Raw genomic sequence first — 22,830 nt, forward strand, 5'->3', positions numbered from 1 at the left:
GGCAAAACCAGGATCCGGCCCATCTCTACCTGATTCAATAAATTAAATTATAAGATGCAGTTTTGAAGCTTGTAAAAATAAAGAACTTAAAGATTATAATGGATTTTTATATTATTCTATTGGTGCTTAAGTTATACTACAAGATCTTTATTCATTCATAACTTCTAACTATTTTTGCCATCCAAACTATTATTGAAGACTGGAGATTAACACATATTTTTCATGTTTTTTTTATTATGAAAGAGAGACTAACAAACATGCAAGTCATCTGGTGTGAAATGACCACCACATGTGAACACTATAGGTTCCATTCAAATAATACCCTTTTAAGATGTTGGCCGCAAAAACCTTAAAGTCTACTTGCTGTGTATTATTGTGTACTCTTTCTTACAAGAACATGAATGAAGGAACAATGGTGATAGTGTTGGTTACAATACAATAACCAAATGACTCTTTATTAAACACAACATAGCAAGCAATGAGGGAAATTCATAAAGTAAGCAAGTAAGTTCTCCATTTTTATCTCTTTTTTGTCTTTTTGTGACTTACGACTCTAAAACAAAATATTATTTAATTTCAATTTAACAATATTTGCTGAGAGAATAATGCTTAAAAAACAATAAAAATGGAGAACAATAACCCTGGTTTCCTAGAATTGAAATGATTAACAAGATTCTTAATTTGATTAGTAATATAGTAATAGCTATAATGTTGTGCAACAAGGAAGGTAAAAAGGAAGGCTTCTTATCTCAGTAGTCTTTACTTCGTACATACTACATTGCAAGGAAAGATTTTGTCCATTTGAATCCAAACAAGTGTAAACAAACAATATTACTATTTATCCTTACTATACAATATACCTAAGAAATACAATAAATTTACTACTTAATACATACCTGAGGTCCATGGAGAGATTGTAATAATGTTAGAACTAAGAACAACTTGTATTTGTCATTATTTTCAATAGACAAATTTAATATGCTTAGAACCATCAAAAAATGTGAATTACTACAAAATACCGGTGTAATTAATATTGGGAAATTAGTGGGGATCATGTCTCTTTGTAAAAATTTGTTTATAGTGCAATCTTTAAGTCATAGATAGTGTGTTAAACGATGAATAACGTTTGTTTTGCATATATTGATTCTAGGTCATTTTAAATTTAATGGGCTTCTTTGAAGTGGTTTGTTAGCTACATAGGATAATATCTATGACCTCTAACTATCCTGAATGCTACTGAAGCAACAAATTATACCCGAATCCTTGAGTACAGGCGAATCTAGGTTACATTTTGACAACTCTACGTATCAAAACTAAGTTACAAATTAAAAGAATTACACAAGTATTTCAACAGAAATGTGAATTGTACGTACATGTCCAGTAGCTTCGATTATCGCCAGGTAGATATCACCAAAGGAACCTCCGCCAATTCTCCTTATTACCCTGAACCTATCGCAAATAAAAATCTCTTTCTTGTATGCCAGCATCTGCTGAAATGTCGGCATCGTTACGTATTTAAAGTCCAACTAACATAAACTAAATTTAATAATATTAACACAACTCAAACTGACACTATAACATATATTTTAAACACGCTAACATTTCCATTTATTTTGAATATTATTTACTAAGAAATGAACTGAAAATAATGACAGATGGACAGATGATACAACTATTAGCCGGCTAAACTGAAATGTCATATATTTATTTTTAAGTGGAGCTAGTATCAACGCGGTTTACCAAAGATAGAGCTAGAAAAAACTTACTAGTTTGCGAAGTCCTACATATTTCTCGTATTTTTTTACAGCGAAACATATTTGAGACAACTTTAAAAACATCAGTTGTTTTGTTTACTTTTGCATGCTACTAGATTTATATTTTCTTTTTCCTTGATGGATTATTTTGTATAAAGTTCAGTTGCGTTTCCAAAAAAAAAATGCGCAATATTTACTCTCTTTCTGTGAATGGTGAGAAAGCACGGCTATTTGAATTTGTACATCACAAAAGAAAAAAAAATAATGTATTGTCTTAATGTTTTGTATTTTGTTAGGTACGCAACAAGCACTTTATGGCATCCACCGTTTAGTTAGATCAAAGGTTTAGACACTGTTTTTTTTTTAATTGGTCAAACTTCAAACCATCATCAAACACAATATAAACTTTTTCACTTCTCATGCTCGTAAAGTTAGTTTTTATGCTGTATCTAGGCGACATAAAATGACTTTTTATGCTCTAGTGCATAAAATAAAATCTTCGTCTAAGACCAAGGTAATCTAATCAGGTGTGAACAGCCACGAACAAAAAAGTTTCTACATATTTCTTTAATAATTTTTAAATTATATAAAACTAAAAATCAATCAAAATAAGTCAATAAAATAAAAAATAAAAAAACAATTTTATAATAATGCTTAACAAATAAAAAGTACATAGAAAGTGAATAATTGTTTCCACTGGTGCTATTTCATTTCCTCGCAATCTAAGTGAAAAGCAAGAGTGTAAAACTCGAGCATTAAACCCATTTTCCCCTCGACGCGTCTATCCACCCTCGCCGTGCCGGCACGGGTGGCTATATGAACGGCTTGGGTAAAATGGCTCGTTTTATGCTCTTGCTGTACAATCTACTATTGCTGCTGTCAGGAGTCGTTGGCACCATTGGCAGTGGTGGTTGCTAACCTAAAGCACAGCCTAAAGCACAGCCTAAAGCGACCGGTTGCCAAAAACAGAAAAGTTGAATGAATTTGTATCAAAATTCATCATCTAACTTTCCTTTTTGTTTGCTTACTTTTCATGGGTGTACGTTTCTAAAATGTACGTTTCTCATAGAATTGATGTTTTTTGCGAAGAATCATTTCAGAGAATTTCCTTGTTTTCTAGATTTAAATTAACAGCTCCCCGTAGGATTTTGAAATAAAACGACGGACAAACATTTTTCAACTAGTTGTATATTTAATTAATACATAAAAAGTACAACATAATAATACAACAAAAAACCTATAAATCTGTATTTACTTCGCAGCGTATTAAAAAAGCGTATACTTAAAAAAAATACTTAATACGTTCGTATAAATTCGAGCAAAGAAATAAAAATAAAGACCTGATTTTGCGCAAAAACAATAAAAAATACAATGTACGCTTACACTACGGATGACAAGGTATACCTATTTAAAAATAATAATTTTATCTATTGACATTTTTAAGGCAATTGGCAACATTAGGCTTCGTGGAGAATATTGTTTAACAGTCTAGCGACCTAAATCCAATTAAAATGCACATGGAATCATTAACAGCCGATAAACACAGTAAATAACGTGCATGGTAGTGCAATATGCAGCTAGAATACTATTATCGGCACTAAAAACTACCATAACGTAGTTAAATTTCTATTGTGGCAACCCAATATGTCCGTATTCTGCGAAAGGGGTTATTCAGAGATTTAGTTTTTTTTAAGGTGCAGGCATGCACTGCAGTCTTTCGAAGGCAGCTTTCTCCAGTGCCTCGCGATGGTCGGGATGTGCGATTTTGATCAGTTCGTAGGCGCGCTGGCGGAGAGTTTTCCCGAACAAGTAGGCAATGCCTTGTTCAGTGACTACGTAGTGGACGTGAGCGCGGGTCGTGACTACGCCGGCACCTGGGAATAAAAAGGCAGTATTTATAGTTACTTGTCTTTACTTAGTATAAAACAAGAGTCGCTTCCAGCCGCCTGTCCCTCTGTATCGTAGGTATGTACACATAGAACTTTTAAGCTACGCGCAACGGTTTTCATCAATTTTAATGAAAAAGTCCATAATCAAAGGCGGTACGATAACTTCATATTTTGCAGTTCATTTTCTTCAAAACTACACCCGCGCGGAGCAAGAGTGCGTTACATAGTTATATCTATAAAGTTGTCTCTTTAATCACTCTAACTATGTAATGTAACGCACTCTTGCCCCGCGCGAAAAATGAAGTGCAAAATATGAAGTTACCGTACCGCCTTTGATTATGGACTTTTTCATTTTTTTCGCCAAGTATTTTCAAAGTTGCACCCGTGCGAAGGCGAATCCCCAGTAAGATATAAAGAGCTATTAAGAGCTTGTTCAGAAGATGCGATTCACGTATGTTATCATCATCATCATCATCATCATCATCATCATCATCATCATCATCATCATCAGCCTATACTATAGCAGCAGTTCATTGCTGGACATAGGCCTCCCCGAATGAGTGCTATTGCGCTGTCCTCGGCTCGACGCATCCAGCTTCTACCAGCAGCCTTTCGGAGATCGTCCGTCCACCTGGCCGGTGGGCGTCCTTCACTACGTTTGCCGAGACGCGGTCTCCACCCAAGAACTCGTTTACTTCAGTTGTCGGTTCTTCGACAGATATGACCAGCCCACTGTCATATCAACTTGCTGATTCTCTGAGCTACGTCGATGACTTTAGTTCAGTGTCGGATAGTCTCGTTTCGAATACGGGCATTATAATTACTTACCAACTTTGAGGGTAGGCACGATCTTGCTCTCGCCACGCTTGGTGTTGGACACGATAGCGATAATGGGCTTGCCTTTCCCGTCCACGGACTCAGCCGCACCGCGGATGAAGTCGACTTGCCCGCCGAAGCCAGAGTACATGCGGGTGCCTGGAATATACAAAACAATACAATACAATACAAAAACTCTTTATTGTACAGCAAAAATAGTACTATGTATATAATACATTAGATTATTGTAATATAATTTTATTAACCTTTACCCGCCTGTGTGAAGAATAGGAAATATGCAAGCATTTTTTTTTTGCTGACTACAAATCCACAATAAATTTTTAGTTATGATAGTTTTAAGGCAATGAGGGTTTTTCACAGGCGAAATATCGCTAGATGGCGTTAGTATCTTGAGGTACTTTTGACGTTTCAGTCTTGTTTGCGATTGGCTCATTTAATTATTTAACCAATCACGAGCGATATTTTCCCAAAAAACCTCATTCCTTCATGGCTCATCTCCTAAGCATGCTAATTGCTAACATTTTTCTAAGAAAGTGTATCACTGGTATCTCCTGAGCTACGAGACAGAATAACATACATTTAAAAATCGAAAATACAAACTGAGACGGATGCACAGAAAAACCAGAAAAAGAAAGAAAGAGACCAGCGCTGGGAATCGAACCCAGGTCCTCAGCAATCCGTGCTGCGTGCTATAACCCCTACACCACCGCTGGACAGGAATCTAGACACGAATTTTTCCTATGCATACATATCTCAGGTTGCTTATTTCAACTACGCTACTTATGCAGCAGCACTAGCGACATCTATGTTCCGCTCTCATCGAGAGACGTCACACTCTTTCGGAACCAACCGCTCACCCAGACAAGAGATGTCGCTACTAAGCAATCAAATTATGATTGGTGTTTTGGAGTGGTTGTCTCAGTTTGTATCTTCGATACGGTTTCACGGGATACCCGTAAATGTAACAAATTTGGAGTTGAAAAAAAAATACAAAAAGACTCCAAAACACCAATCATACACTTAAATGTTGATTGACCCAGATAAGTGATACTGACCGATAGAGTCGGCAGCCACCTGGCCAGTGAGGTCCACTTCGATGCACGAGTTGATGGCGGTCATGGTCGGTTGCAGAGACACGATGTGAGTGTTGTTCACGTAGTCGATCTCCAACATCTCTGCAATTTCAGATAAGACATTAGGCTGACATCAACCCATAGATTAAAAAAAAAAACTCAAAAACTGAGACGTTTACTGAGGTTTTTTTTGTATATCTATTCTAGCATGTAAATGCGGTCCTTGAGCCTATTGCCACATATTTGTTTTTGCATGTTATTTTTTCCTCTTGACATTGTATTATTCTAAATTTACGTGTGATCTGCTGAGTTTCTGTTTTGTTTATTTATTTATTCAGAAACAATTCAAAGATTGTGTTTGAAACATACTTACAATAAATTTAATATAACTACATCTCATATTTAGATTGCACATACTATGTATAACTTGATAATAAAATTACTTTAAATATTTTATTATTTTTTAATGTGGCAATAAATTACTTTATTATTACAGATCTGTTCACTCACGAAGGAGCGCCCCTCCATATTTTATAATTGTAGTTGTAAACGTATCCGTACGACAAGTCTATTTATGTATGCGTATCTCGCACGTGTCCTCAGTCGCAAGCGTACCGTCAGTCACACACTCGTGCACATTGATAATCAGCTGTGGAGGGGCGCTCCTTCGTGAGTGAACAGATCTGTATTATTATTATTATTATCATCTCCCTCCCCCAAGTTTGCCGTACTAAGTAGGTACTTACGGGACAATCTGACTGAGGCCTTATTGTCCTAACACACTTGGAATCTCAATTGTTTTCAATACTTCTTTCTGTCACACGGTACACCTTTCCTTCACTATACTGGCTCACTGCCAGGAATGTTAGTTGCAGACTCTGTGGTTGCAGTCGATGAGTATAGTTTCGACTGACAACTGCCAAACGGAGTAAAATCGCTACAATGTAGCTACATGTCATGTCAACGGTAGTGGTGTAGAACAGAACTACTCTATTGTATAGTATTATTTCTATACTATAGCGTGACAGAGCACTGCCTTCGAAAGGACAAGCTTTACACAAGATTTAATGATAAAAACCGTGAAACCGTCCAATGTTGCCCACTTTTTACAAATTTTCATTTTTATAAAACAAAAATAGGGTTTGATATACCTTTTTTATGTTTAAATACAGTCTATCTAATCGTAGAATAGTGTTAAAAAATTCGGAAGAAATAGACCTTATTTTTAAAGGATTTCGAGCAATTTTTAATATTTTCATAGCGGGTGAAATTACCTTCACTTTCGTCCATATTTGCCCAGAGCATTTGATTAGAGTATTCATGTATAAGTACCACAACGATTTTTGGCCAAAATTGCCCCAAAAACATTTAAAGTAATTAAAAAAAAATCGATTTTTCCAGAAAGACGTGAGCAATTTTACCCGCAAATTTACAATTGTTTTCATACAAACAACTTGTATGCGCTGGGGTTGTCAAAACCTGCATGATAATGGTATGAAAATTAATAAATCATTTTAGCGATATTTTTTATATAGCATTCATAAGAATAATTACAAAACTTTTATGAAGTCATTGGTAACAAAAATCAGCCTTACAGTAATGTAGTTGGTACAAAACGTACAAATATTGTTTATAACAAATTATTTATTACCTTTGACGATTTCAATACAAATTCTTATAACTGACATTTATGTACATTATAATGTATTGAATGAATAAACTAAACTATTATCCATAAATGAAAACGAAACTTAGATCTCAAAAGGAAAAAGTCTTATGTTAAGTATTTTTACTAAAACTAAATAATGGTACTTCTTTAGAAATAATTTCTCAATTATTAACGATTGCCATTGAGATCACTATATTTCTATCAATTTAGGATCAGTCAGTCATATCTGAAGCAATTGTTTAATTATTAGTAAGTCATAAAAACTAATTATAGTTTAAGTACTCATAATATTTGATCATAGGTATTCTTAGCAAATGTGTGAAAAAAAAGTGACAACCCTAGTACATATTTAAGAGCGGGCAAAATTGGCAGATAGGAGGTCCTACGGTTGCGGTTTAAATTACCCACCATCATGATTCACGATTAAAACTACTCATTGCATAGAAAGAATTAAATAAATGTTCTGATAACTTCTGTTTACATTTTATACAAAACCAAACACTCTTTTGTTTTCGACATTTTTCAATATTTTAAAAATACTGTGGGGTCAATAAAACACACTTGACACTTTTACAAGCTGTGTGAACATGGAACCAAACTCAATTCGTAGTGGTGCCATAAGTATATCCTGCTTTCTACTGTTACATCCAAAAGTTACAAAAATATTGTATTTTTTTTTTAAATTCTAATTTTAGCTTATATCTGACTCCGCGGGCAAAATATCCACTAAGGGCAAAATTGGAGGGTTTCACGGAACAAATAATACTACATACATAATAAAAAGAAATCTTACAAAGAATGTCTTGGGGCGAACATAAATTCTTTTCTGCATTTCTTTAAAAACAATCTGAAACGGTGAAAATAAAATCACATTTGACACAATCCCCATTTTCATTATATTGTTGCTAGGTGTTACAGACCCTGTCCAGATCCAACTCGAAGGGAAGGAAGTCGTTAACAACGTGAATGACTTGCTACGCTAGCCTGGCATGAATAGTGCCTACAGCCAATCATGCGAAATAGGTGCACTAACTCGTCGAGCTGCGGAAAACAACTCGCTACTACCTATATCTTTACACGATCCATATTTTGAACTTTGATCTAGGACCAGTACCGAGGTAGAAAACCATCTGGTTCAACAATGATAAAAGCGAAATCCTTAGCACTATATATGCGTGGGTTAAAAACAGTCCATACCTATGGCCGGATTGTTGTCCACAAAGTCGTACAGTTCGCGGTTACCGACCAAGAAACTGCCCACGATGCGACCCCTGTGCGTCTTCTTCCTGAAACCAAAACCAAAGACAATTACAACAACTCGCTGAGCAACTCTCGAGCCTATATAAAGCCTATAGTGAAACACTATGTCTGGGATTCATACCTTCCATCCCTATTTACTTGATTTATTTATATTTAGCAAGTACTAAAAAGGGAGCTTTAGAAATAAAATCTCAAAGGGGTCGTTGGGCAAACTAAGGTTGAGGTTAAGCTTAGTTGACTACAAGCTAAGGCCGTCTATGGCCGAACGCGGACGTGAATCGCGAAGAAAGCCATTAATTGCAAGCGGCTTAAAGTTTACTTGATTCAAAAAGTCTACGCGGCTTAAAAAAACCGCGGCGTTTTAGCCGCATAGTTTAAGGCCTAGGCCTAGTAGGCCTGGCTGATGATGATGAAAAGTTCAGAACAACTTCAGAGTAAGCATACTTGTTGTTAGTGACGCATCCACGACGGAACAGGTCGATGACACCGACGCTGAACATCTCCGAGTGAATGCCAAGATCTTTGTGGCCCTTCAGAGCGGACAGCACCGCGTCCGGGATGCTTCCGATACCTGACAAGAAAAAGTAAATACTGAAGAGTGAACATCATAAACTCATCGTTTACTTGAGTATTTGCCTTGATTTAACGTGACTTAGGCTGCTTGTTCACTGAAGCGGAGCGAGGGAGGGGAGAGGAGCGAGGGGGTAGTGCGTAGCGGAGCGAGGAAGTAATGCGGAGTGGAGTTGCGAAGTCGCGGAGCTAGGTAGCCGAGCGGAGTTGCGGACTGTTTTCCCATTCGCTTAGCTAGCTCGTTTCCCCGTTCATGCTCCTCTTCCTGGCTCCGCTTCCCGGTTTGTATAAAAACTTTTAAGAACTTGAGAGACGCCACCCTGTATCTTACCCTTGTATCTTAGAGTAGAGTGGACGGTATCCACTATTTTGGACGGTTATTACGACTTACCCATCTGAAGAGTAGCTCCATCCTCCACCAAGTTGTCGCCAATAAGCTGACCGATCTTCATCTCCTCAGGGCTGGCCCCCTTGCCGCCATGCTCCGGTAGCGGCGTGTTGTCTTCGACGGCGTAATCGATGTGTGATACGTGGATGATTGCATCGCCGAACGTGCGCGGCATGTTCACGTTCACTTGAGCTGGAAGTTTCAAGATTAAGAGAAGTCTCTTCGTTCCATTCTCCATAAAAACGTAGTCCCGGTCTCATTTGAAAACTAGGCAACAGATATAGATGAAATTTAGTAAGTATGGACTAGACGTAATTATCTATGCCTGTGGTTTTTCAGATTTTCATATAAATGTGTAATATCAGAATTACAGGAGCTCAAAAGTCGACAAAAAAAAAGACGTGAACTTTGCACGAGAATTACAGTACAGACCACATTTTATTACAAAAATCGAAAAAAAAAACAGGCATAGAAAATATAATATGATAATATGAATATCTTGATTGTAAAATATCATTTATTTTTGTGCTATAATTTTCGTATAACATGAGGACAACGAAACCCAAAATTCAACCGCCCAATTACGTACGACGTTGCGGAAGGCATGGGGGGACGGCTGCGAGCGCTTATGCCACGAGCGATAAAGACAGCAATATCCCAAACGAATACCTAACGGGCCGCGCGGCCGGCAGGGAAACTTCTCTTAAGTAAATACAATATTTAACATCAAAAATCCTGGCATTTTCTCTCACTCTTTCTCCGTATTCTACTCGACCGTTGTTACAAGTAGGCAGACAGGACAAAAAATGGCATCCTTTCATATATTTTAAGAGCGAAAGTAGCTCTGTCTTTCTGTCTGTTATCTCTTCACGTTTCACCTAGAATCGATTAAGATCAAATGTTCGGTTTGCGATTTTAGCGATATCAATTTCAGAAGAGTCGTGACTCACCAATGATAATTTTAGAGTTGACTAGAGCGGCTCTCACGCAGTCTACGGAGGTCCCCAGACTGCAGTAGCCGTGGTGGTCTGGAGGGGATACCTGAATAGACAATAGCAATCAAATTATTATGATTGGTTTTTTGGAGTCTTTTTGTATTTTTATTTCAAGTCCAAATTTCTTTTACCCCGTGAAACCATATCGAAAATACAAACTGAGACATGGATGCACAGAAAAACCAGAAAAAGAGACCAGCACTGGGAATCGAACCCAGGTCCTCAGCAATCCGTGCTGCGTGCTATAACCCCTACACCACTGCTGGTTCAGCATCCATGTCTCAGTTTGTATTTTCGGAATAGCAATCAGTCCTGCCCTCTATCTCAAAAACGGTTGTTCGTATGTTTTTTTTTACAATATTGGTAACCTTGAATAACTTACGACGCAAACACGAGATCTTAATATGATATGAGACTTTTGTTGATTCGATTGGTAGCATTAGAACATGGCGGATGTAGACAATATCTAATTTTGCTATTTCTGTTTCTTTGGCTAGTTGAAGTATAATTTTGATAGTGTTTTATGCGGCGATTAACCTTAACAGTGAACAGTGATCACAAAATTCTATATTTCTCTCGTGTCTCACATTTTTTAATGCGCAAGTTGTGTCCACGTGGTTTCTGGAATTTTACTATCAAGTTGCAAAAACTACAACCACCGTACAACGTCCCTCTCAAAGAGAGTTTTGAGAGAGTCTCAGAGAGAGGCGAAATTGTCCTATTATAATTAGGACAGAAAAGCCATATTTTAAAAGAGAAGAAGAAGAAGACTTTTGTTGAGACACCAAAACGAAACTGTATACGAGTTTACAGCTTATTATCTCTCATTCCGAAGTGAAACTCCTAATGACTGCATTAACTAAGGCTTTATCGGATCTGATTGAAATTAGAGTAAATCTGTGCCAGTTTCTTATACCTGGATAACAGCAATGTCGGGCTGGATGATCTTCCTGTGGAACAGCTTGGGGATGTCCTGTAGGAAGATAGGGATAGCGTCGGAGCGACCTTCCGCCACCGACTTGCGGACGTTGGCTGCCATGAAGAGCGAACACGACCTGCAGACATGACCTTTTAATCATCACCATATCAGCCCTAGGACGTCCACTGTTGGACATAGGCCTACTTCCAGTTGCATAGGTTGAAAGCGGCCTGCATCCATCGTGAACCCAAAGCTTTAACCAAGGTGTCCATCCATCTCGTTAAGGATGCCCAGGCCGCGCTTACCGGTTCAATATCAGGTTGCGTTTCCACCAGGCCACCAGAGATGTGCGAGGATGTGTTGCGAGGAATGTGTTTGTTTTCCATGGGAAACAGCTGAGCGGAGCGAGGCTAGGTAAACGAAGCGTTTCTATTGGTTCATGAAAAACACTTTCCTCGCACATCTCTGGTTAAAATGCAGCCTCGGTGTGGTTTACAAACAGGTCATCCGTCCCTCATGATGACAAATATGATGATGCACTATTTACCCAGGACCCGAGTCCCTGGCAGCCCCGCTAGTCCCGACTACGTAGTGGCCGCGGTAATGGCGAGGCAAGGGATCCTAAGAAAATTGATCTGTTAAGCTGAAATGGGAGTGCAGTGGGTTGTATGTATTGTTTATTTATTTTTAGCATGTACGACTGTACCCCTAGGTGGCTATCTGCTTTAATATCTGCCACAGCGGAGCGAGCAAAAATTTCTGGCACGTCCTACCGGCGCTAGAAATAGTCTTATCAGATATTTATGCGCACTTTGTTGTGTCAGATATAGGTGCTGGTGACTGTACTCGTAATGAAAAGCGCAAATAAAGTAGCACTTAACAGCGCGTATTTACGATAAACTTGTTAACAAAGACAAAGGCTCAATTAAGATATACCTACTGTTAACAAATGGCAAGGGTTCAAAGTTCAAAGTGTTAAATCATATTTACAATGGTTTGAAGTTCAGTTTGCTTATCGATTCTTAATAGTCAATTAAATAAATATAAATTACAGTACGCTATCAGCGTGCATTTATTTCATACCATCTTTACAATGGTTGGTGATATCATACTAACACTTGATCAGCAAATTAAAATTCAAAAAACTACTCTACTGTCTTGGAATACACAACAAATTTGCTTGTGTTTGCAAATGTCAAACAATGTTAAAATTGTCATAAAAGGACATGTTTATCTGATAGCATCAGATAAAACATCTAGAAAATAATCTTAAGTCAAAGCCACTTACATTACTTTTAGATCTTACATGCCATAGCTTTAGGTCTGTATTTAAATGTCACTCACACACATTGGCTTCTTTGGAAATTTCAAGCACAATCATCTAGTTTGGAGTTGAATGATCCAGTTTGAAAGCCATCAGCTATAATCAGTAGTCTTAACTTGATAAGTCTTCGAATTCTTTTGTTGGTATTGATGATTGAAAAGTGCAAAATGTTGACTTCAGGGTTGGCTACTGTCAGACAATCCACAAGAGTTGGGATTGCTGATGATCGTCTTCAAAACACGCAGAGCTCACCTAAAGATGTCCTTGCACTCCGGCGCCACGTACGCGGCCTCCTTCTCTGTGTGCATGTGGACGACCTTTATGTCCTTGAGACTGCCGGCCTTGCCGACGGCGGTCATCGCGTCCAGTAAGGGAGCGGGCGTCGCGGCGGCGCCCTGCGCGAACACCGTCTGTCCTGGAAGGCGAGGAGTCAGAGCATTAGTCGGGGCACAGAGTACATATATAAGTCGGGGTCTACTTCACAGTCGATTAAAGCAGCGTTTCCACCCGAGATGTTCGAGAGTTTTACGAGGAATATGTTTTTCACACCTCTCCTTCAGAAAAGTAACTTTTCCTCCCTGACGAGAGGGAGCAAAGTGCAACTTTTCTTCAAGGCTTTTCTAAGTGATGTTTTATTGCAAATGCCATTTTTGTTGATAATTGTAAAGCCACGCCATTTTCTATGCTGGTTGTTCTTTAATAATATGTAGATTTTTTTTTTCAAGTTTCTTAATGCTTGGTGTGAAAAGTTGTGTGAGCCACTCGGGAGCAAAATTATTTTCATCTTGGGCGTTAACACTTGAATCTTTCATTACGCTCAGGATTCTACTTGTAGAATCCTTCGCTACATTCTGGATTCAATGTACGCCCTCGCCGTAAATGCACCATTTTGCTCCCTTGTGACACAAATAACTATTTCATTAACCAATAGAAACGCTTCGTTACCCTAGCCTCGCTCCACTCAGCTTTTCCCACCAGAGATGTGCTGTGCGAGGATGTGTAAATGAAGCGTTCCTATTGGTCAATGAAAAACACATCCCTCGCACATTATTGGTGGAAACGCTGCTTTAGGCTGCGTTTCAAACTTTCAAGATGTGATTCCATCCGCGTAGAATTTGTTTATCGCTATCCCCCGGGAACTATGAACCTTTCCGGGATAAAAACTGTCCTATGTCCTTCCCCGGGACTCAAGCTATACCTACCGTTATACTATACAGAATTTCATCTGAATCGGTTCAGTGGATTACATGATGAAGTAACAGACTTGCAAACTTTCGCATTTTTAATATTAGTGGAATAGAAACGCTTCATTTACCTAGGCTTGCTCCAGTCAACTGTTTCCACTAAGCGGTGCTGTGCGAAGATAGGTAAATGAAGAATTTCTTATTGATTCATGGAAAACACATTCCACAGTATAACAAGTTTTTAAGTTTTCCCTACAGTAGGCCGATGCCTTTGAAGTTGAGCGATACCGCAGCCTGTATAGGTATTTAGGCAAGTAAGGAAGGGTTGTCACAAATTTAAAATTTGGAAGGTAGATGTCTTTTACGAAGCGGTACCTATTGGTATAACGAAATTATATAAAACAAAATGAATTAGGTGTGGCATACTTACTAGGGGTAAGAAGTATCAAAATAAGTATACTATTTTTGAAATAAATAAAAATAACATTTTTTTTCCAAAAAACATACTTTTATAGATTAGTAACCGACAAATACTTTCGTCTCTAGACTTAACCTGTGACTTAACAGACTTAAAGTTCCTGTTATTGAATTTAATTATATAAAAAATAAATAAATATAATTATATAAATAGATGAAATCTTAGTTCCTTTCCTAATTCATGCGAGATGAAGATTTGCACGCACTCACAGTACATGTCGTATGTGCATACGACATAATAAATTTTATTATAAATTTAAATGTTAAAAAAACGCGATAGCCCTAGAAGACTTGTCCCAAGCTACTAATAACGCAGGGTATGACAGTCGCTATACCGTACTAATTCATGTCGATAGCGCCGCCATCTCCTTTATCTAACTTAAATAAACAGATTGTTGTCGTTTGTTTCAGATAGATGTCACTGAAGCTTGAGATCACAAAATTTATTATTAAAAATTATTTTGTCGTTGATAATTACGCAAAATAACTTTATTTTCGAAATTGACAATCGTATTGTAATTTCTAATAAAGTCACATAATTGTATCCGCTCAGTCGTTACAATATTTTTTGTGGCAACCCTCTATGTCAGGCCAGGCGTCTATTCGCGCTCAACAAGGAAAGATGGCTACGTTGCAATCGAAACTCGTGCACATCGTCCACATAAAAAGTAAAGACATGCGCAAACGGAAAATGAGGCTGGTTTAAACTTAAGAAGACTGAATTCAAGCGGTCTCACTTCTCTTTGCAGCCCTGTTTTAGTTTTTATGTGGTTTGAGCTGGAAGCAAATCCAGTAAAGTAAAAGAATACCTTGACTATTAATAGCTATACGTATGGATGGATATATACATCAATGGTACTAGTTAGGAAATGCAGACGGCGCTTCAAAACAGTCTGCATGAATGAGACGAGAGAGGGCTCTCTTTCCCCGTATATTATACTACTCTTTGTAATAACGGCAAAGTATGCAGCTGGGCTCCACCCACCCGCGACTCACCTCACGCCCCGCACGATTGCTCTGTCTAGACGTCTCCATCGGATTACTGTAGGCAAACTTGTTATACTGTGGCCATCTCTAGTTACAATGCTACGAAGCCTTACGGATTGACATCAGGTTCCAAATTCTATTTATCTTATTAAATTGCATCGACTTATCTCTTTGGATCGTAGTTTTTGAAACTTCCGGCATGGAATTAAGTAGAATAGCGGAATTTTACTGCCACAGCAATTTATTAAAAATTAACGTGAACAAAGCCGCAGGTAACGGCAAGATTAACACATTCAGGTATGTGTTAATACTGGATTCTGTGCCCGCATTGCAGTTTAACTTTCGTGCGCTGGTGTTTATTTCTCGATGCTCGCCGGGGTTGATAACCTCTACAAATACAAAACATGTCTGCGGCAAAAATAAGATGCGTTTCAAGCAGTAGTACCTACGTGCAGCAATTAGCGAGTTTGTTGTTAGAAATGATGACTTTTACTTGACTTTATGCTTAAATATTTATTTAAATTTTTAGTTTTGTTTAATCCGAAGTGAGATTTTACTAATCCTACTAATATTATACAAGTTTGTGAGTGTGTACCTATGTAAATTTGTTAGGTACTCTTTCACAATAAAACAGCTGGATAGATTTGGATGAAATTTGATATGAATATTGACATCTGGAATTACACATATGCAACTTTTTATCCCGACATTCCCACGGGAACAGGATTTAAAAATCTCGAAATCTCGAGTCATGAAATTTGGCACTGTTTTGTTTATAATGCAACATCAATAAAGACCACAATATAATTTCTGCGACATTTAAACCTAACATGGAAATGTAACTAACAAGGAATTTAAGCATGAAATTGATAAAAACACATTTAAGAATAGAATAGAAAGAATTGAACAGAAATAACAAATAATTTCTATTACTTGCATATCAAATCATATTTCAGAAATCCAGTTAAGTACCAAATTTCACCCAAATTCTCTTAATTTACACTTCAAAAAATCGCATTTATATTAGTATACATTAATGACTGAAAGTTTTAATGGTGTCTTTGACCCATAAACGTATCATAGTGATAAGTCATACAATTAAGTTAACAACATGGCAAATAACCCATTAGCATTATCATTATCAATGTTTACTATAAGTATACAAGATGACAAGCATGGCGTGGCACAACCACAAGCACAAGCGACACGACACAGCGGAAGCGGAATATGTGTTGTTCTACTTTGTATGAACGCTTGCACTGAGCGGGGTCAAGTTAGTTTGTAAGGGTGACATTTATTTCTTGAACATAGGAAGTTTACAAAGACGTTAACACATTCAGTGCCTGCCGAATTATAGGCCATAGGTACATAGTTACTGAGCAAAATGCCCGTACAAATAAAGAGACAATCAGACAGACTCAGCTACGAATACCTAAAAACGTGTTTATTTCAACATTCATAGAGCAATAATAAAAAATATGATAATTCAACGGCCATAACGTAGTTATTATGGTAATAACCGGACACAAGTGTTATCAGCTATGGAGACACTCCCACAGCGTTCAAAATAAACATAAGATAAAATGGTTTGTTTATTAACTGGTAATAATAAGAAATCGGCCATCATAATTACATTTAAGTAAAAGTTACGGAAAATACGTAATAAATTCGTGGACTCGTATTATATTAGAAAAGAAAGAAAGAAGAGATGTGATGTGGTGTGGTAGCATAATGATTTGGCCTGGCCTATGGCATCTCACTCAAGCAGCGCCGCCTCGGCTCTAGCACTTGATCAAGGAACTAAAAAAAACTAGCCAAGTGGTCAGAGAACCTGACTATGAGCCTGTGAGGGTTGAGGTCCCGGGTTCGATTCCCGGTCGGGCAGATATTTGTATAAACAACACGAAAGTTGTTCTCGGGTCTTGAAAGTATGTGTTTATTTAATCGGTTGCCTAACTTCAACTCCGTTTCGACGTGAAAGACGGACAAACATACACACAAACACACACACACTTTCACATTTATAATATTAGTATGGATCTATTATAATGTACCTATATTATTAATTGCTTTGCTCACCCACCTACTGCTACAGCTACACCGCTTCCGCGCCCTCAAAAGGCACCATTATAATTTTATTTTGTGCTGGAAACTGGAAAATGGCGCCCCTTACCCTCTGGCGCTTAGAGCTCTCGCCTCTCACTCTTGCTCTACCCAAGGGCATGCTGATCTAAAGCACGGGTTCGAACCCAGGGTCACCTCTGTACTTTTTTTAAAATAATTTGGGAAATGTTACATTTAAATATACTGTGTGGGTGTGCGCGTGCATGCGTGGGTTCTCATTTCTCAATCAAATTTGGACCCGCGTGCGTGGGAATACAGCCCTTGCATTCTGAGGATGATGATAGTCAAGTATTATCAAAATAAATACGGTCTGCTTTTTTATGTGATCAGTGCGTGCGGCAACTTTTCAAAAGAGGTAAACACCTACTTATCTACACTTATATTTACATTAAAACATCAATGTTTTCAACAAAACCAGTTTATTGTACGATTCGTTGTGGCAATGGAATTAAATCCTGCATTCATTACGTACAGCTGGCCTATACCCGCGGCATCGACGACTGTAATCTAAATTGGCGACAAAATAGGGTATAGGCATAGTAAAACAGACTTCAAAGTCAAAGTCAAAATATCTTTATTCTAGGCTATAACAAGCACTCATGAATGTCAAAATAAATCTACCACCGGTTCGGAATAACCTCTGTTGAGAATAATCAGGCAAGAAACTCATCTTCACTTTTACTATGGTATAGGTTACGTCCACAGGTTACGTCTTAATTTTGCTTTAAAAAACTTGCCCGTTACGCCCATAAATTAAAAAACCGGCCAAGAGCGTGTCGGACACGCCCGAAATAGGGTTCCGTAGCCATTACGAAAAAATTAAGTAGTATTTTTCTAAGGATTTCGTATTTTATACGGAATCTTCCATAGTTTAGGTATATTTTATACCCTAACGTGACCATTTATTTTTTGATTCAGAACGGGACATTAGTTAATTTAGGTCAATTAACAGGTAGTCAATAAAAAAAAGCACTTTTAACGTCATTTATTTAGAAAAAGTTAAGTTCTTATATTAAAAATTAAAAAAAAATATTCAAAATATTTAGTTAAATAATAAATTATACAGAGGAACAAATATGCTTTAACACAGCTGGTGATGCTTTTATATAAGAATGAAACTTTTGGCACGTTTTTTTTATGTTAACCTTAGTTATCAACATCGCCATTAGAACTGAAATTTCGCGCGTTTTTTGATAACGGGACGATTTCGCGTCAAAACGGGACAATTTCGCGTCCCGGTTTTCATTTTGGGGACACTCGTAATCAAAAAAAGGGACAAACGGGACGTCTGGTCACGTTATTTATACCTTAGGCTGCCATTTACTCTTAAACTACTAATAATTCTCAAGCAAACTTAACCGTTATAGTTTTTCTTGAAAGTTTGATATACTTACTACCATCCTGATTTTTTTTCAAATTTTTCCACCCACCGGTTTAGATTTTAGAGGGGGGGGGGACGCGCGATCTTAATGAAAATTTGCATTTTAAACTGAAATATTTCGCAAACAAATCACTAAATCGAAAAATCGTCTTAGCAAACCCCTAGTGGTTTTAAAATACTTATCCAACGATACCCCACACTATAGGGTTGGAATTTGGATGAGAAAAAAAATCACCCCCACTTTACGTCTATGGGAGTTATCCTAAAAAAATTTTTTTTTGAATTTTTAATTGTGCCATTTTGTCGGCATAATTTACCTATATATCCGTGCAAAAATACAGCTTTTTAGCATTGATAGTAACTGAGCAAAGCCGCGGACGGATGGACAGACAGAACGACAGACATGGCGAAACTATAAGGTTCCGTTTTTGCCATTTTGGCTCCGGAACCCTAAAAAGGGTGGGTACTTGGACTCAGAATTTGAAACAATATCTGATACCTTTAAAGTGTTGTAATTGTTTTTCTGTCTATCCACGTGTGTGTGTGTCTATCCACGTGTGTGTGTGTGTGTCTATCCACGTGTCAGTGTGTGCGTGTGTGTGTGTTTATGCGCTAACGTGTGTGTTACAATTAAAACTAAAAATAACTTCAAATAAAAACTGAACAGGAAAAACAAGCCTAATAAGCTAGACCTCTATTAAGTAACTTAACTTCAAGGAACGGAACCCAACAGTTGCAAATTGAAGCATCATTTGATAAAAAGAGTGTCTATTTTTTTATCATTTCAAATTGAACCTTATTGGTTGGTTTATAAAGTAAAAGTTGGAAGAGCTACAAGAATGCAGATATGTCTTTGGAAAACTATCTTGCATGTATTAATATATGGTTTTGCATGAAGAATAGGCAAAGTGCCAAGTGGTTGATAATGAATTGATAATATAGGACTTTGTTTTTTAACTGATAATTTACACAAAGCTATTTATGTTTCTGGATTAAGAAAAACAGATTAATATGCTTGTGGACTTCTGCACTTTGTATTATAAACCTTCGATAATTTAAAAAGTAATAAATAAACGATACATAACTGATATGATTTTTGTTGTTGCAGATAAAATAAAATTTTAGTTAATAGTTATGAGGTATCATTTAATATTTAATTGCACATAACAAAATGTAGTTACAAATTTAAAAGTCTAGGTATGCTATGCTGTTAGTTTCCTATACAAATAATTACAGCAAGGATATTATTTTACTTCTTCATCATGTTTTGTTTGATTAAGAAAAGGAAAAATGTGTCAAATATTTTTTTATATGCCAACTGACGGACAAATCAATATATTTTTCATCACACTTGGTTGTAAACAGTGTCGAAACATGCAGGCTACCTTGTCTTCGACTTCGGGCTTCTAATAGACTCTCGTTCGTAATTCCTTATTTACCGCCCTTAAGACACTATGTACTATTTTACCCAGAACACTATTAAACTGTAATGTTATACCCAACAATGTACAAAAGCAGCTTTCTTACATAAAATTCTTCACAGCTTGTGACATAAGGAAAACAAACAGTTTGTTTACTATGTTAAATATGCAGGTGCCCAGTCACCAACAAGCTCAAATAGTCTCAAGGGCTATTACATAAACTGGGTCATAGTTGCTACTGATCAAAACATGTACTCCAGTTGGCTTGTGGGTCGATGTGGAACCTTTTCATAATAAATATGGCAATGACTGTCTTGACAAGCATATTGTTCTGAAGAGTAACAGCAAAATATACTTACTTCTTTATTATGCTATTCTATAATTTAATTAGCAACAATAGTTGTTGTTTAGTTATGTATATAATTTGTTTGACAGCAGTATTGAATATAATATTCATAAGCAGTTAAGCCTAAATGTAAAGATATAGAAGAATAGTTCAGGTGGCAAATCCATCAAAGCAAGAGAAACGAAGTGCTAGGTCAAAATGGACATAACAGGTGGACAAGACCAAGATGAAAGATAAGTAGAAATTACGGTGGAACTAGGTAGATGCAAGTTAACAAGTTGTTGTTCAACTCGCTTTTTAGGGAGAGCCTTTGTCCAGCAGTGGACGTCTTCGGGCTGATGATGTTAGAACTTTAAGTGCTAGGCTAAATGTGACATAACATTTTATGTGTCTGTTAAGATAAGCAAGACCAAGATATTTGTAAAGATTAAGTATATCTGAATTTATTACTTATTGGTGATGGATGTTACTAGGTAGATGCTAAGTTAACACAGCAGTTCTTCTACATTGTTGACAACTAAACCTTTTTGTAGAAGTAAATTATTTGCCAAAGCCCTAAATATAGTTAAGACAATAAATTTAATAGGAGGGTCTATTATACAGTTCTCACTAAATCAAAATCATATACTAGAGTGGAAAGTTTTCCTTCGATTTAACTTTAGTAGCCTACTGAAAAGTTGCCTCATGAAAGTAATCAGAAAGGCATAAATGTTTATGAGAGTGATAATAACTTTCTGTATTTTAATTGTGTTTTAAATGATATAGGGAAACTTCAAGCAGAGGATTGTGGGTTCAAACCCTGGCTCGCACCTCTGAGTTTTTCTAAATTTGTGTGTGAAATTATATTTAAAATTTATCACAAGGTTTACAGTGAAGGAAAACATTGCAAGGAAACCAGCACAAGCCTGCGTGGCAATTCAATGGTGTGTGAAGTTCCCAATCCGCACTGGGCTCGCGTGGGAACTATGGCCAAGCCCTACTCTGAGAGGAGGGCTGTGCCCAGCAGTGGAACGTATATAGGCTGGGATGAAGTGATAATGATGAAGATGGACTTTTGTGGTTCAATAACAAGCTTGTTGAGGTTTCAAGGCTTTTGTCTACTTTACATACTCAAAATGCAGTAAAGGTAGGTTTATTTCGTTAATTCCAATTCACGTGATAAGATAGGGTGTCTAGTCTACTGAATAAAGATACACTAGATTCATTGTGATTAAATCAATAAAATCAAAAATTGCCAGACAGGAAGGTCAAATTATGAGTCAAACAGAGCAAAAATAAATAAATGCTCAAAATACACTGCTAAAGCGTCAGTATGTTAGTTATTAGCATTAAATAAAGTTCAAGGCGCGTACAAAAGAACTTCTATATTTAACTGTTTATTTGATTGAACTTTGTACTGTGCCTTGACGTTGTAGTTGTAGCATAAACCCTAGTGGGATAGTATACCGCCTAATCATCGATAATAGGTCTTCAATTCCCAACCCATTACGTAGCAGTGGTACCACGAATGGTGTGTGATAACAAGCAAGTAAAGTAAGTAAGTAATTCCAAGTATGTACTTACCAGACTTTAGGCATTTCTCGAAGGCTTGTTTAGCTGTCAGGAATTCCGGCTTTCTATCCAAAGGCTGCGATAATTCCTGGGTGTACGTAAAATAGGTCCGATTCGTCAGCGCCGCGCTTATACGACCGAAATTCCGGCTTGAAACGTTAGGAATTATTTTTCCCATCACAGACATGGTGGCGGTTTGTAATTACAGTTGTAACAATAATTATGAGGGAATAACTCGCTATACTGATTGATTGCGATGAAATAATAAATGTTTATTTTGGACACACCTCCCGATTATAAATAAACAGTACAAACGACGTTAGCGTCGTCGGCCCGCCGCCGAAGAATGAGAAAGAATGAACATGATCAGAAATGACGTTTGTAATCTAATGGTAAATCTATACGGGAGTATAATGGAGCCAAGTTTGAAAACATGTCGCGATAAAAAACAACCGAATAAAAACAAATCCTGCAATAATATTTAGTTTTAGAATCAATTAATTTTAATCAAATTGTATTAGCCTTGTATCTGACTTTTAAATTTGATTTGTCACCGTTTATATATTTAATTAGAGTTTACCCACGGCTTCGCACGCGTAAACTTATTCGATCTGGTAGTTACAATTATTGAAAATCCCTGGGAATTCCCAAAATTTATATCGTGATCTTTCTTCATAAAAT

The 22,830-nt window shown here is 37.1% G+C and overlaps 1 protein-coding gene across 1 annotated transcript; it reads right to left on the reverse strand.

Moving 5' to 3' along the window:
• Positions 1-2,922: 2,922 nt before the first annotated feature.
• Positions 2,923-22,725, reverse strand: LOC141442249 (succinyl-CoA:acetate/propanoyl-CoA:succinate CoA transferase-like). Its single transcript, XM_074107184.1, has 10 exons — positions 22,162-22,725; positions 12,931-13,093; positions 11,352-11,490; positions 10,391-10,481; positions 9,444-9,632; positions 8,927-9,053; positions 8,420-8,508; positions 5,536-5,655; positions 4,472-4,618; positions 2,923-3,628 (listed from the first exon to the last, which is right to left on the reverse strand). The coding sequence occupies exons 1-10, from the start codon at positions 22,334-22,336 to the stop codon at positions 3,444-3,446; spliced, it is 1,425 nt and encodes a 474-aa protein (XP_073963285.1). The 5' UTR covers positions 22,337-22,725; the 3' UTR covers positions 2,923-3,443.
• Positions 22,726-22,830: the final 105 nt, after the last annotated feature.

The sequence above is a fragment of the Choristoneura fumiferana genome, chromosome 25, assembly GCF_025370935.1.
Source record: "Choristoneura fumiferana chromosome 25, NRCan_CFum_1, whole genome shotgun sequence".
Classification (NCBI taxonomy): domain Eukaryota; kingdom Metazoa; phylum Arthropoda; class Insecta; order Lepidoptera; family Tortricidae; genus Choristoneura; species Choristoneura fumiferana.

Bases quoted from the DNA above. Each gene is read 5' to 3' on its own strand.
- LOC141442249 (XM_074107184.1), bottom strand. From the start codon at position 22,336: ATGTCTGTGATGGGAAAAATAATTCCTAACGTTTCAAGCCGGAATTTC. The intron at 9,633-10,390 runs GTGAGTCACGAC...TGAAACTTCCAG, and splicing joins CAACTCTAAAATTATCATTG to CTCAAGTGAACGTGAACATG. The intron at 9,054-9,443 runs GTAAGTCGTAAT...TTTTCTTGTCAG, and splicing joins TGGAGCTACTCTTCAGATGG to GTATCGGAAGCATCCCGGAC.